This window comes from Triturus cristatus, chromosome 6 (genome assembly GCF_964204655.1).
Source record: "Triturus cristatus chromosome 6, aTriCri1.1, whole genome shotgun sequence".
NCBI lineage: Eukaryota > Metazoa > Chordata > Amphibia > Caudata > Salamandridae > Triturus > Triturus cristatus.
Window position 1 is genome coordinate 1,050,838,290 of NC_140589.1, and position 13,994 is coordinate 1,050,852,283.

The following is a 13,994-nucleotide window of genomic DNA, read 5'->3' on the forward strand; positions in this document are numbered from 1 at the left end:
CTTCTCTGTAGACTGCTTTAGCTGTTTGTTGGCAGTTCTTTTGTTTCCAAATATATCATCTACCTATAGAAGACTTTGAGCCAACCCTTTCCTCATGATTGGATTGCTTTGTTTTCTATCTGAGGTATTTTCTCTTGATTTGATTGCTTTTCTCCCTTTTCTTGTGTTTGCCCCACAAAGTAGCATTTAGGCCTCACAGTGTTCTGAGGTGTAAAGGGTTTTCTTTAACTACTCTAATGTGGTGGAAGAATCATTCCCGTCCACTGCATTACCTCTGTAGTATGGTGTGCATGAATGGATTTTCCTCCACCTTGCCTGAGAAAATCCTTCTGGAGCAAGCACCAAAAGGATTTTCGCTCCAAAATAGAAATGCAGAACGCGAGGAAAGAGCTTCCTTTGCATCCTAAATTTGTTTTGTTACTGTGATGCATAGCGCACTGATGTCACAGAAACAAAAGTGAAAGCAGATGGCCGCATTATATATGGTCTGTTTTCACATTCATCGGTGCTTGGAGCATAACTTTACATCAATCTGTGCATGAGAGGTAAGGCTGGGAAGAAGACATTACCCCTTTCCAGTGGAAATATTTCTAGTGGATCCCTCCTTTGAGATCACACACAAGGCTATAATCACCAAGCAAGGATCCCTCGCCTAGGCACCAAGGATACTTTTGTTGGGGGAGAACCCCCCAGGGCATGGGCAAGTTTCCCCCACACAAAAAAATTAAGTCTTTTTGCTCCCCGGGCAATGGGGATATTTGGGGTGTGGTGTATCACATTTTTGGACAACAAGCAAACACTAAATGTCCCTGCAATCAGATGGGCCTAATAGGCGTAGCATATGCTACTTTTTAAAATCGTCCATCAGGGGGGGGATTACAAATGAAAACATTGTCGCTTTTTTCTCTACTTATTTCATTATGTCTGTTTCCTTTTGAAAACCAGGAGCGACCTCTGCAAATGAACCATTGCTAAATTAAAATTAAGTTGAGTCTACTTTTCAGAAATGTATCTGTGATTTCCACCACAATTTGAAAGAAGGTAGAAACCACAAAAATAGGAGAATCATTTAGAAAGATTTAAAGTAGGGGTTTTTTTTGTTCAGAAAGCTGGGAAGATAGCGATCTTAGGACAGCAAACCTTTTGTTGATAGCAGGCAAAAATACCCTTATTTTGCATAGCACTTTTTTTCCACACAAAAATACAAAACAATTTTTCCCTGCATTTTGACTATTTTCTCAGAACTTTTCTGTGGAATCCACAATCCCTGGGTAACTTTAGAATCCCCAAAATGTGGGAAAAATGGAATGCACGTTTGGCCTGGAGACCTTCTGCTGAACAGTTATGTAAGCTTAAGCCTGCAGTGACCCAAACATCAAAAAGGGCTCTGTGCTGGGCAGAGCCTTAGTAGATAAAGGGCTCACAGAAACCTTATTGCAAGGCTGACAGCCAAACATGCACATGCGTCAGGATGCATGTGTTTGCATTAAAAGGGCAGTTATTAAAGGCTTTTATTGCTGGAGCCTACTGGCTTTGCCACCGCTTCTATAGAAGCTTTGAGTAATTAAGAGGTTTGAATCCATGTTTACATATTGCCATATGGCTCACCTGGTTTAGGCGGGTGGAGAAGACCAGCCTGAGATGGATGGAGAATGAATCTCTCCCGGGAAAAAGGAAGTATAGAGGGTATAGGTAGATGGCTCCCTCTAGATCTGCAAGAGTATTTTTTTCTCTCTCTTCCATCCCTCTTGCCGCCTTTTGGCCTCTTCTGGACCATTAGGTTACTATATCTGTTGCATCTGTAAGTTGGGAGGGTAAAGTGTTGTGTAAGAATTTGAGTATTGCATAAGTGGATGTGAACTTCAAGATTACATTATTGCTGTATGTTTCATTGTCATGCCTGGTAAACAGAAATTGAAACAAAAATGATGGACAATCTTTATAGATCCTTTCTTACACTCATCAAATATGAATGTGAGTTTTCTTAACCATCTAGGAAAGCGTGCATTTTTTATGAAAGTAAAAACTTCATTTATGAATATTTACTGCATTGCTCAACCTTATTGTGGATAACTTTGTTAAATCTTCTTGCGGATAAAGCTACTTTTTTCTTATTTTACTTAGGAAGGCATGAAGATGTGCATGTATATGCAAAGCACATTGACAAGACTTTCAAGGTACTGGCCATGTTATTTATAAAATATAATTGACATACATATTTATTGAAAGTGATATATTTTATGTTTTTGTTTCTTTACATTTTACATGTATAAAGTCCTCAAACCCTATGCTAGCAATGTAATTCTGTTCTGCATCTTACACATTTGACATAATGATAGAAATAAAGAAAAAGAGTGCAATAATTGACCACGCTCAGTGTGAGAAAGGGCCCTCTTTTGCATGATAGTCCCCCATATTTTTGCCATTTTGACCTGGCAAAATAAACCTTTTGCCAGTCCTAAGCCTTCCTTTGAAATACCTGTAAGTCACCTCTATGGCAGGCCCTACATTTTCATAGGACAGTGTGCATGGTATTTAAAGAGTAGGGGATGTATATTTGATATTTTACATGTCCTCACAGTGAAAAACCTCCAAAGTTGTTTTTAACTGAGGCAAGAATAGTACTCTCATAGGAAAACACTTGGTTACATTAAACAATTTATAATGCTTTACCTCAGTTTGGGAGGAGCTAGAACCATGATTTATGGACGCTTTATAATGGTAATTGAAAATCCAACTTAATGGACAAGTAGGATTTTTTTTGTCAAACTTGTTTTTATTACGTTTTTGATGACATTAAACAATACGCTTGGTAATATTGTTACATCTTATACTCGTATGCAGCTATTAGCACTCTATTTCCTTGTACAGAGTCTGTCGGGTGATCGGAGTCATATCTACTTCAAGTAACTGCGCAGGTATTACCTTGAAGCGTACATACCTTTTGAAACAGATAAAAAGCAAAAAGAAATAAATCCTGTCATTAAACAAAAACCCTCCCTTTACCAGTAACCCTCCCTCTCCCATGATTCTATTACCGATAATAGAATATTGTCATATTGCTCTCATTTGTGGGTTGAAGGCAAGGGGGTACACAAGAACATCAAGATTGTAGTAGGAAGAAAAGAAAAAGAGAAAAGGTGGACCATAAGGAAGAGAGGAACTCAAGCACTTGGGGTAACTGGGTTCTCGGGTGATCAGGAGGGACGAGCCTGATGCGGGTCTGTCTCCGGAGTCGGTTCTGGTATTGATAATGGTTCAGGTTAGAACTGGAACAGGTGCAGTACTCTAACCCTCATGGGGCAGGTAGTCAGCGGGAGACCACTAGAGAGATAGCTGACTAAGGGGCCCCAAGCATAATAAAAGTTTTTGAACTCATCCCTGTAGACGTCGCTCATAAGTTACATAGTGAGTGCCTGCCATAAACACACATGCCATTGTGTGAAGGCAAGAGTGTCTTTCCTCTTCCAGGCGGCGGCTATTGCTGTTTTTGCAGCCCCCAGACAAAGCCACATTATGGCCTGGTCTGCTTTCGTTTGATGTTCCGAGCTAGGGTCCCGAAGACCGAGAAACGTGCAGTCTGGGGAATCAGGAATGGGATATCCTAGTATCGCTTTGATTTAAGCCGAGATTTCGGACCAAAAAAGCCTAATTGTTGGGCAGTCCCACCATATGTGGCGAAAATCGCCCAGAATGCCACACCCTCTCCAGCAAAGGTCTGATGTGTTCGGAAATATGTTTTAAAACTTTTGTAGGGTATAGATACCAGTCATAGAGTATCTAATAGTGGGCTTCTCGTTGGTCTAGTGAGTGGTTGTGACGCCTTATGTCCTTCCATAGGGCTTTCCATTGTGTGTCTGTGATCTCGTGCCTTGGTGTGCGTTCCCAAAATTCGAGGTGACGTGGGCGTTTTGAAGCAACTGTATGTAGTAGTAGCGAATAAAGAAAAGATATGGCCCCTTTTACTGTGTCTGCCCCCTTCATATATCGCTCTAATGCCATAAGTTCCCATGTCGCCCCTCTCTAATCCCACTTTGCAGAACCTAGTGCCTCAACTGGAGATAGTGGAAGTGCTCCTAGCTCGGCAAGTGGAAGTCTCTCCAACAGTTTTCAAATGTTAGTACATCTCAGTTGTGAAAAATGTCCGCTAACATGAGGTATCCTCCCTCCCTCCCTCCCTCCATGCATCAAAGGAACCCAGCTGTAGTGCAGTGAGGAAGGCTGGATTGTAGTGTACGAGGGTGAACGGTGGGGGGAACGTCGTCCAATCAGTTTGTCTCAGTATGTCGTCCCAGGTTTTGAGATTCGTTCTGGTGGGGGTGCTGATCTAGGCATTAGCCGTGTGATCGGATTTTGGTTTCCAATGGAGATCCCATATTACCCTGCCCCAAATTGTCGATCCATGTGTAGCCAGTGTTTGTCTGACTCATGTTGGGACCATTCCACTATAACCTTAAGTTCTGCCGCTTTATAGTATAGGTCCAGGTTGAGTAGTGACAAAACACCCTCATCCGAGGGCCTCCGTAGGAGATTGAATGGGAGCCTCGGCCTTTTATTTTGCCATATAAATTTCTTTAATAGTGTGTGGACTCACACGATCTCTCGAGATCTATGGGGAGACTCTGAAATAGATGCAAACATTTCAGGAGGACTGCCATCTTGACAGCATTTATCCTGCCCAACCAGGAGAGCTACAGTGGCGTCCACCACGTAAAATCAACTTGGAGTTGACGTAGAATTGGAGGATAATTTGCACCAAAGAGCCCTGACATTTTGGGGGTCAGCTTTATCCCCAGAGATGTTAGTTCTCGTTTAGCCCACTGGAAAGGGGTTGAGAACACCAGATCTCCCATCGCTGCTTCCGTTAAGGTCAGATTTAGGATAAAAGATTTGGTCAGGTTAATTATAAGTCCTGCTACCCCCTCGAAGCGTCCTGGCTCCTCCCAGAGAATCGTCAAAGATCGCTACGGGTCCGAGAGTGTCAGCAGGATGTCGTCAGCGAACAGGGAGATTTTATGTTCATCAGATCCAAAAGGTACCCCCCTGATCCTCTGACTCTCTCTTATTTTTGCGGCTAGTGGTTTAATGCTAAGCGCAAAAAGGAGTGGGGAAAGCGGACACCCCTGTCGTGTTCCCCTCCCTAGAAAGAAGGGATCCGAAGCTACTCCGTTGACCAAGATTCTGGCACTAGGGGTGGCAAAATTAGCCTTTATCATGTTTATGAATGTCTTGCAGAATCTGAATCGCTGGAGGGCCTGAAAAAGGAAGGGCAAATCCACCAGATCGAATGCCTTCTCTGAGTCTAAGCCAAGAAGGACTGCAGGGAACTGTTTTTTAGTAGTTTTTCCAATTAAGTGAGTCACTCTACGCACATTGTCGTGTGTCTGTGTGCCCTTGATGAACCCAGACTGGTCCGGGTGTATCAGACCGGGCATCAGGTATTCTATTCTGGTAGCCAGAATTTTTTAATATAGTTTGGCGTCCAAGTTGAGGAGTGCTATGGGGCGATAAGATCCACATTGCTGTGGGTTCTTCCCGGGTTTGGGGATCACGGTAATAAGTACTTCACTCATAGTAGGTGTGTCAAGAATTCCTGTCATACAAGGGAAACACGCCCTTATGTAAACAGGAGAGCTGTTACATAACTCAAGGGAAACACGCCCTTATGTAAACAGGAGAGCTGTTACATAACTCAAGGGAAACACGCCCTTATGTAAACAGGAGAGCTGTTACATAACTCAAGGGAAACACGCCCTTATGTAAACAGGAGAGCTGTTACATAACTCAAGGAAAACACGCCCTATAAAGGGAGGAACCGGGAGGTACAAGGCTGTCGGATATTGTGTTTACACCGACGTACCTGCTTCGTGAAGAGCAGTGTTCCGGAGTGGTGCTCCAGTAAGGCAAGAACGGAGGTAGGTCGAGTCGTTACTCCCTGGGCCGTGTCTTGCCCCATCGTCACCTGTGAAGGACCCGGAAGCTCTACCGGTCAACCATTGAGCTTCGCTTTTTGACTCGGCTGAGTCCAAGCGCAGTGGCGCTTTTGCTGGTTGGAGTCGTAACTCCCAGCCCGACCAGAGACACAGGGACTGCCAGCTGTAACGCACACCAGGAGGTGTTTGCCGCGTTACAGACTCGGAAGTCCACAGGATCGATCGAGCGGCTGCTCTCGGTTCAGTCTTCTTGCTTGTGATTGGGGTATCGGTGACGCATCACCAGGAGGTGACTCCGCGTCCCGGTGCAGTCTGAGGAAGAGGTTGAGCGGCTGCTCCCTTCAGGTAGAGACCCCGGCTGGGTGTTTCCCTGACTCCTCGATTCTCCCCAACACTCTTCGTGCCCCTCACAGCCTACCGATTGGCATTGTCGGCCATTTCATTTCTGCCCTCTGTTGGCATACGCCGGGATCGGCGTATATGCAGAGGACGGTTAGGACCATCCGTGCTGTGGGCTGGTAACGTACTTAGCCTGGAGGATTCCAGTGACTATAACTTTTGTTTGTTCTTTGTATTTTATTTGCCTTCATTAAAAGAACTAACCCTTCACAAGTGGTTGCGTCCTCATTGTCGTGTCTGTTAAACGATCCTGAGACGTTCAGGGCGTTACAAAATATCCGACCTTAATAACACTAACTGTCTCCCGGTCGATAACAGACATGGCAACACTTGATGATGTGCTGGCTGCTTTAGCGGCCATGCAAGTTGAAGTGGCTGCCTCTAGGCAAGAAACAGCCGATGTAAAAGCCAGACTGGATGCTATCCAATTGGACCCGCTCACGCCCAGCACCTCCCTCACGAACCAGACCCCTGCGGTTGTAGTGGAAATGCCGGTAGCCATCCCCTTGGCAACACCAGAGAGGTACAGTGGGGATCCTAACACAGTGCAGGTATTCCTCACACAAGTGGCGCTACATTTATCGTGCAAACCAAAGGCGTTCCCCACGAGTCAGGCTCGTGTGGCTTTCCTTATATCCTATTTGGCTGGAAACGCGGCACAATGGGCCGTACCTCTGGTGAGCAGGGACGACCCCCTCTTATGTGATTGGGGTGCTTTTCGCGAGGAATTCCTGAAGGTATTCGACAGAAGGGCTGACTCGTACACGGCGGACCGTGAAATGCTTGAGTTGAGACAGGGATCCAACGACCTGGTGCAGTATCTCAACGCGTTCCGAAGGCTGGTTGCGGAAACCAAGTGGCCTGTTGCTAAACAGACGGCGCTCTTCCATCAAGGGCTGTGCGATGAGCTCAAGGACGCCGTGGCTCATATTGACCCTCAACCCGAGACATGTGAGGGCCTTATCAACCTGGTATTACGGCTGGAACATAGGCTAAGTGAAAGAAAGGGGGATCATGGGAGAAAAGGAAAATCCCTTCCATCCTATGTGACGGTGGGAAGTCCTGAAACTTCCACCGCATCCAAGGGAGAACCCATGGACATCAGCGCAATACGAGCGAGCCTCACAGCCACGGAGAAAGAGTCACGCCGTAAACAAGGATTGTGCCTATATTGTGGCAAAAAAGGCCACTACGTACGTGAATGCCCTGCCAAACCGAAGACGTCACGTTATCGGGCCAACCGGTCGGTAACAGCCGTGGTGGACATACCGGCGGAAAACTAGAGGACTCCAAGACCAGAGAAGGGGCATCTCGGAGTCACTCATCCATCCCTTCACTTTCCAACTCGGTCACTAAGGGACAACGACACCTGTTTATCACGGTGCACGTGGGAGTGCATGACCAGTGGATACCCGTTGTGGCCATGGTGGATTCAGGGGCCACTGGCATGTTTATGGACCACAACGAGGCATGCAGGCTAGGGCTAGTGCTTCTTCCCAAAGCAGTACCCGAAGACGTCTATGCGGTAGACGGAAGGCGATTGGTGACTGGGCCCATCGGACAGCACACGGGGGTCCTTCCGATGAGATATGGGAGGAACCATTTGGAACAAATCGATTTTAACATCATCCGAGCGCCCCAATATGGCGTCATATTGGGATTGCCGTGGCTACAGAAACACAACCCCTTTGTGGATTGGCCAACACATCGCATCGAAATGACGTCACCGTATTGCATCCTGCATTGTGGAATAAGAACGGAATCCCTTGACGCAGATGAGAGCGGGAGTCAGACGGTGGCTACAGCGGCAGAAAAAGATGTGGCTCTCCCCCAGGCTTATCACAGTTTTGAGGATGTATTTGATGAGGTGAAGGCGGAAGTGCTACCACCACATAGACAGTTTGACTGCCAGATCGACCTGGTGCCAGGGGCCAGCGTTCCCAGCGGCAGGCTGTATGCCCTGACGGAGCCTGAAAACGTGCATCTCCGGGAGTACCTGGATAAACTCCTCAAGCTAGGATTCATCCGCCCGTCCAAGTCTCCGGCCGCCTCGCCACTCTTCTTCATCCCGAAGGCTAATGGGGAGCTGAGAGCCTGTGTGGACTTTAGGGCATTGAATGCGATAACCATAAAAAATCGGTACCCCTTGCCTCTCATCAGTGTACTTCTGGAACAGGTCAAGAAAGCTCGTATCTACACAAAGTTGGATTTGAAAGGGGCATACCATCTGGTGCGCATGAGGGACGGAGACGAGTGGAAGACCGCCTTTAAGACCAGGTTCGGCCTTTTTGAGTACCTCGTCATGCCGTTCGGTCTGTGCAACGCCCCGGCAGCCTTTCAGTACTTTTTGAATGAGGTATTCAGAGAGGAGTTGGATATCTACGTGGTCGTATATATCGACGACATCCTCATCTATTCGTCCAGTGTGGAGGAGCACGTACACCACGTCAAAGCTGTGCTCCAAAAGCTGAGGGAAAACATGCTGTTTTGTAAACTCAGCAAGTGTGACTTCCACGTCACATCCGTGGAATTCCTCGGAGTGATGCTGAGTCCAGAGGGACAGGAGATGGCAGAACGAAAGATCAAGGCGGTGAAAGAATGGCCGGTGCCCCAAAGCGTGAAGGACGTCCAAAGTTTCATTGGCTTCGCCAACTTTTACAGGCGGTTTATAGATGGATTTTCAGGAGTGGTGGCCCCAATCACACAGCTACTGAGGAAGTCCAAGGAGTTTGTCTGGTCCCCTGAAGCGAACAAAGCCTTTGAGGCCCTGAAAAGCGCCTTTGGTAAGGCGCCGGTGTTGGCTCACCCCGATCCGGATCTCCCCTACGTGGTGGAAGCGGACGCGTCGGATGTGGCGCTGGGGGCTATCTTGTCCCAACGCAACCACGACACAGGGGTGCTTCATCCCGTTGCGTACATGTCCCGCAAACTCAACGACGCCGAACGCAACTACCATATTGCGGAGAAGGAGCTTCTCGCAATCAAGGACGCCTTCACCGAATGGAGGCATTGGTTGATGGGGGCAAGACATGTGGTATCGGTGTACACGGACCATCGGAACCTACAGTTCATGACGGCCACTAGACACCTTTCTCCCAGGCAGCTGCGGTGGATGATCTTCTTTGCGGGGTTCAACTTCCGCATCACATATCGGCCGGGGACGGAAAACCGGAAGGCGGACGCCCTGTCCCGTCAATCTGCAGTTAAGGAACCATTGCCTGCAACCGAGCGTTCCATCATTTCCCCGAGGATGGTATTGGGGGTTATCCAACCGGATACTTTCCTGAGGGGAATAAAGAGAGGGATCAGGTCATTCGCATGGCGGAGGTGGCTCCTCAGTCACAGAGAATGGCAGCTGAAGGACGGGATACCCTGAAGGGCAGGTGCCTATTGATACCCACGCCTAGGCTAAGGAAACAAGCATTCATCTGGTGCCATGACTCTCCATGCGCAGGTCATTTGGGCTTTGAAAAAACGGTGGCTAGCATGGGACGGCATTTCTGGTGGCCAACCATGAGAGTAGATGTCAGGAGGTGGGGACAGGAGTGTCCTACGTGTGCTACCATGAAGGCCGACCATGGCCGAACCCAAGGGCTCTTACATCCACTTCCGACCCCGGATAGACCATGGGATAGCATATCACTGGACTTCGTGGTGGGCCTACCGGTAGACCAGGGGATGACGGCAATACTGGTGGTGGTGGATTACTTGACGAAAATGGGGCACTTCATCCCCTGCAAGAGAGTCCCTACGGCCGGGGAATTGGCGTCACTACTCCTAAAGAATGTGGTACGACTGCATGGATTACCTGGGGTGATCGTGTCGGACCGGGGGTCGCAGTTTACTGCGCAATTCTGGAAGACTTGGTGCACTGCGCTGCATGTTAAGACCGCCCTGTCCACCAGCTACCACCCTCAAACGGACGGCCAAACCGAGCGCCTGAACCAAACGCTCAAACAGTATCTGCGATGTTTTGTGGACCAGGGCAGGGAAGAATGGGTCGACTTGCTATGGGTTGCAGAGATAGCCTATAACAACGCCACTCACAGCTCCACACAGGCATCTCCGTTCTATAGCAACTATGGCCAACATCCCAGGTTCTTGCCATTTCTACATCCGTTCAGAGAGGACAGGATTCCCGCCACAGCGGACAGGGTGGCACACATAAAAGACACGTTGATGCGCTCAAGGGCTGTCCTAATAGAGGCCAAGAGAAGATACAAGGCTGCGGCAGACAGGAAGAGAAGGCCCGGGCCACTGTACCGCACTGGAGACTACGTCTGGATATCCACAAGAAACATGAGGTTTCGAAAGAACAGTGTGTTCCATCCCAAGTACATGGGCCCCTATCGAATTACGAAGTGTATGGGTCCCGTGAACGTGAAGGTGTGCTTGCCCCAGTCATTGCGGATACACCCTGTCTTTCATGTATCATTGCTCAAACCAGCACCCTCCAAGCCGTCTGGGACACCTAGGCCGGTATGCGTGGAGTCGGAGGTGGAGTATGAAGTGTCGGGCATACGGGCGTCCAAATGGCGCAGGGGGAAGCTGTGGTACCTGGTTGCGTGGAAAGGCTATGGCCCGGAGGAGCATTCATGGGAACCGGCTGAAGGGGTTCATGCTCCGCGCTTGGTCTCCTTGTTCCATCGGCGTTTTCCTGCCAGCGCTGGACCCGTGGGGAGCCGCTGAGAGGGAGGATGTACTGTCAAGAATTCCTGTCATACAAGGGAAACACGCCCTTATGTAAACAGGAGAGCTGTTACATAACTCAAGGGAAACACGCCCTTATGTAAACAGGAGAGCTGTTACATAACTCAAGGGAAACACGCCCTTATGTAAACAGGAGAGCTGTTACATAACTCAAGGGAAACACGCCCTTATGTAAACAGGAGAGCTGTTACATAACTCAAGGAAAACACGCCCTATAAAGGGAGGAACCGGGAGGTACAAGGCTGTCGGATATTGTGTTTACACCGACGTACCTGCTTCGTGAAGAGCAGTGTTCCGGAGTGGTGCTCCAGTAAGGCAAGAACGGAGGTAGGTCGAGTCGTTACTCCCTGGGCCGTGTCTTGCCCCATCGTCACCTGTGAAGGACCCGGAAGCTCTACCGGTCAACCATTGAGCTTCGCTTTTTGACTCGGCTGAGTCCAAGCGCAGTGGCGCTTTTGCTGGTTGGAGTCGTAACTCCCAGCCCGACCAGAGACACAGGGACTGCCAGCTGTAACGCACACCAGGAGGTGTTTGCCGCGTTACAGACTCGGAAGTCCACAGGATCGATCGAGCGGCTGCTCTCGGTTCAGTCTTCTTGCTTGTGATTGGGGTATCGGTGACGCATCACCAGGAGGTGACTCCGCGTCCCGGTGCAGTCTGAGGAAGAGGTTGAGCGGCTGCTCCCTTCAGGTAGAGACCCCGGCTGGGTGTTTCCCTGACTCCTCGATTCTCCCCAACACTCTTCGTGCCCCTCACAGCCTACCGATTGGCATTGTCGGCCATTTCATTTCTGCCCTCTGTTGGCATACGCCGGGATCGGCGTATATGCAGAGGACGGTTAGGACCATCCGTGCTGTGGGCTGGTAACGTACTTAGCCTGGAGGATTCCAGTGACTATAACTTTTGTTTGTTCTTTGTATTTTATTTGCCTTCATTAAAAGAACTAACCCTTCACAAGTGGTTGCGTCCTCATTGTCGTGTCTGTTAAACGATCCTGAGACGTTCAGGGCGTTATAAGGTGTTACCTGTGACAAGTAGGATTTTATATTACTGTGTTAGAAATGATACTTTTAGAAAGTTATAATTTCTCTTCCTAAGCCAAATATTCATTTCTGCCAGTGTCACCAGACCCATTAATGACTCTTCTGTGGTGTTATGTGTATTGCTCCCAGGCAGTGGGCAGAAGAATTGAGTATGGAGAGGTGTTTTATTTTCTTGAGCAGAATGGCTGGAGGTTGTGCCAGGCCCTTCCTGAGCCTACCCTGTCCCAGGCAGATGTAGCTCATACCTATGCCTGTCTCTCTTTATCTTGTCATTCAGCTTGGCTCCAAACCAAATGGGGAGAAGGACTACCCAGAACTGGTTAGGTGTGACCACAAGAGAGCATTTTCCCATTATCCTAGCCATGCCTATGGGTGGGATAAGCGAGCTCTGACCAGAGGAAGAAGGGTTCTGCCTTGTTGGATTTAGGTAGAGAGAGGTTCTGTGGGATATTTTAAAATAAAACACATAGGATGTGCTGTAAAAGTGAGTAGGGCCACCCTTGTGAACCTTTACCTTATTTTATAGGGAGTAGCTAAGAGTTTCCCTCACCCACAGGCTGGCACTGGACATACATTTGGCATAATCTGTACTCTCCTCAGATCACTTCTGGACCTGTGGCAGAACAGAAGAGGACTAGACCTTCTGTCTGTAACCTGAGAAGAGCCTTGAAGACTGGACCTGTTCTCCGTCATGGGTATCCAGGACAAGGAAGTGGACTCCCAGGCTCATAAGGCTGGCCCACAATTTGGGATACAGGTACACAACAAGCTCCAAGAGGCCTTTCTAACTGGACCAGCCCAGTACCCTGCTGCTGGCCTATGCTGGAGTAAGTCTTGACCCCCCCCCCCACAGCAATTACGAGCCAAAAGTGTTCTTCCCCTAAAGTTTCTTGAAACCTGGGACTTTTTGCTGTAAGAATGGATAGGGGACTGGGACCAACCTGCCAAACTGATCCAATGAAGTTGCATTGCAACTGGGCCAAAGATATCGATTTCTTCCACTACGTTCTTCTCCTCAAAACCAATCCAGTGGGACCTCCTGGAGAAGGTGTCTGGCCTTGTGAAGCCCTCTTTCGTTACAGCGTGCTGCCTTGCCCAGCTAGAAGAGTTAGAGCTCTCTAAATATACCCAAGTCTGTGGGTATAAATCTTCAGCTGGTGAAAGCTCAAAAAGTATCCGGCCGACTAGGAACTCTCTCAGGGCACAAAATTCTAATTTCTCGTGCAGTGAGCTTTCCAACCAGAACTCAACGCCTTAAGTGAGACCTCGCTCAGTGGTCAACCTACGACATAGAACCCTTTTCAGCAACAGCCTGCTGCCTTGCCCCACTGAAGATTAATTTTTGACTTTCATTTCAGAAAGTAAGTTTGAAGGTAAAAGCGTGACACCCCTGGTTCCTGTATCGATCTGCGCTCCATTGCAATTCGCATTAACTTTATACTTTGCTGCGGTCAAACACAACCAGATAGACCATGGTTGGCGCTTAACTATCAGAGCTTGTTGAAGTTTTAGTCATCATCCACAAGGTCCAAGACCAACTGTTGTGGAAGCAGCATGCACCGTGTCTGCATCCACCACATCACCACTGGTAGAAGAAGAGCACAATGGTGTTGGGATGAACACAAGGGAAAGGGGTTTGGGAACAAACAACAAACTAAATTAAAAAGCTAAAATAAAAGACTAAAACAGTTTACCAAAATAACAACCCTGATGATCCACTATCCTCCAGAGTTCCAATTTGGACCTACAGAACGAGTAATCATAAGGAAAATATTATTAAAGATAGCAGGACAGTCATGTCATCCAAAAGGGGATCTGACAGATGCTACCTAAAAGGTACTTAACGTTTGCTAAAAGGAGGAAACAAGATAAAGCGCCTACTAATCAAGCATACTGGAGGAGGGGCAGC

At 48.1% G+C, this 13,994-nt stretch overlaps 1 protein-coding gene across 4 annotated transcripts in view; it reads left to right on the plus strand.

Annotated features, from left to right (window-relative positions):
• The window catches only part of ECHDC1 (ethylmalonyl-CoA decarboxylase 1), a 356,958-nt gene that overhangs the window by 256,507 nt on the left and 86,457 nt on the right, over positions 1 to 13,994 (plus strand). For 2 of the 4 annotated variants that reach the window (XM_085611862.1, XM_085611864.1), the window contains exon 4: positions 2,125 to 2,177. In XM_085611862.1, coding sequence (XP_085467988.1) covers positions 2,125 to 2,177 — 53 coding nt within the window. The remainder of the gene's footprint in view (positions 1 to 2,124; positions 2,178 to 13,994) is intronic. The other 2 variants (XM_085611861.1, XM_085611863.1) reach the window with 1 other exon arrangement.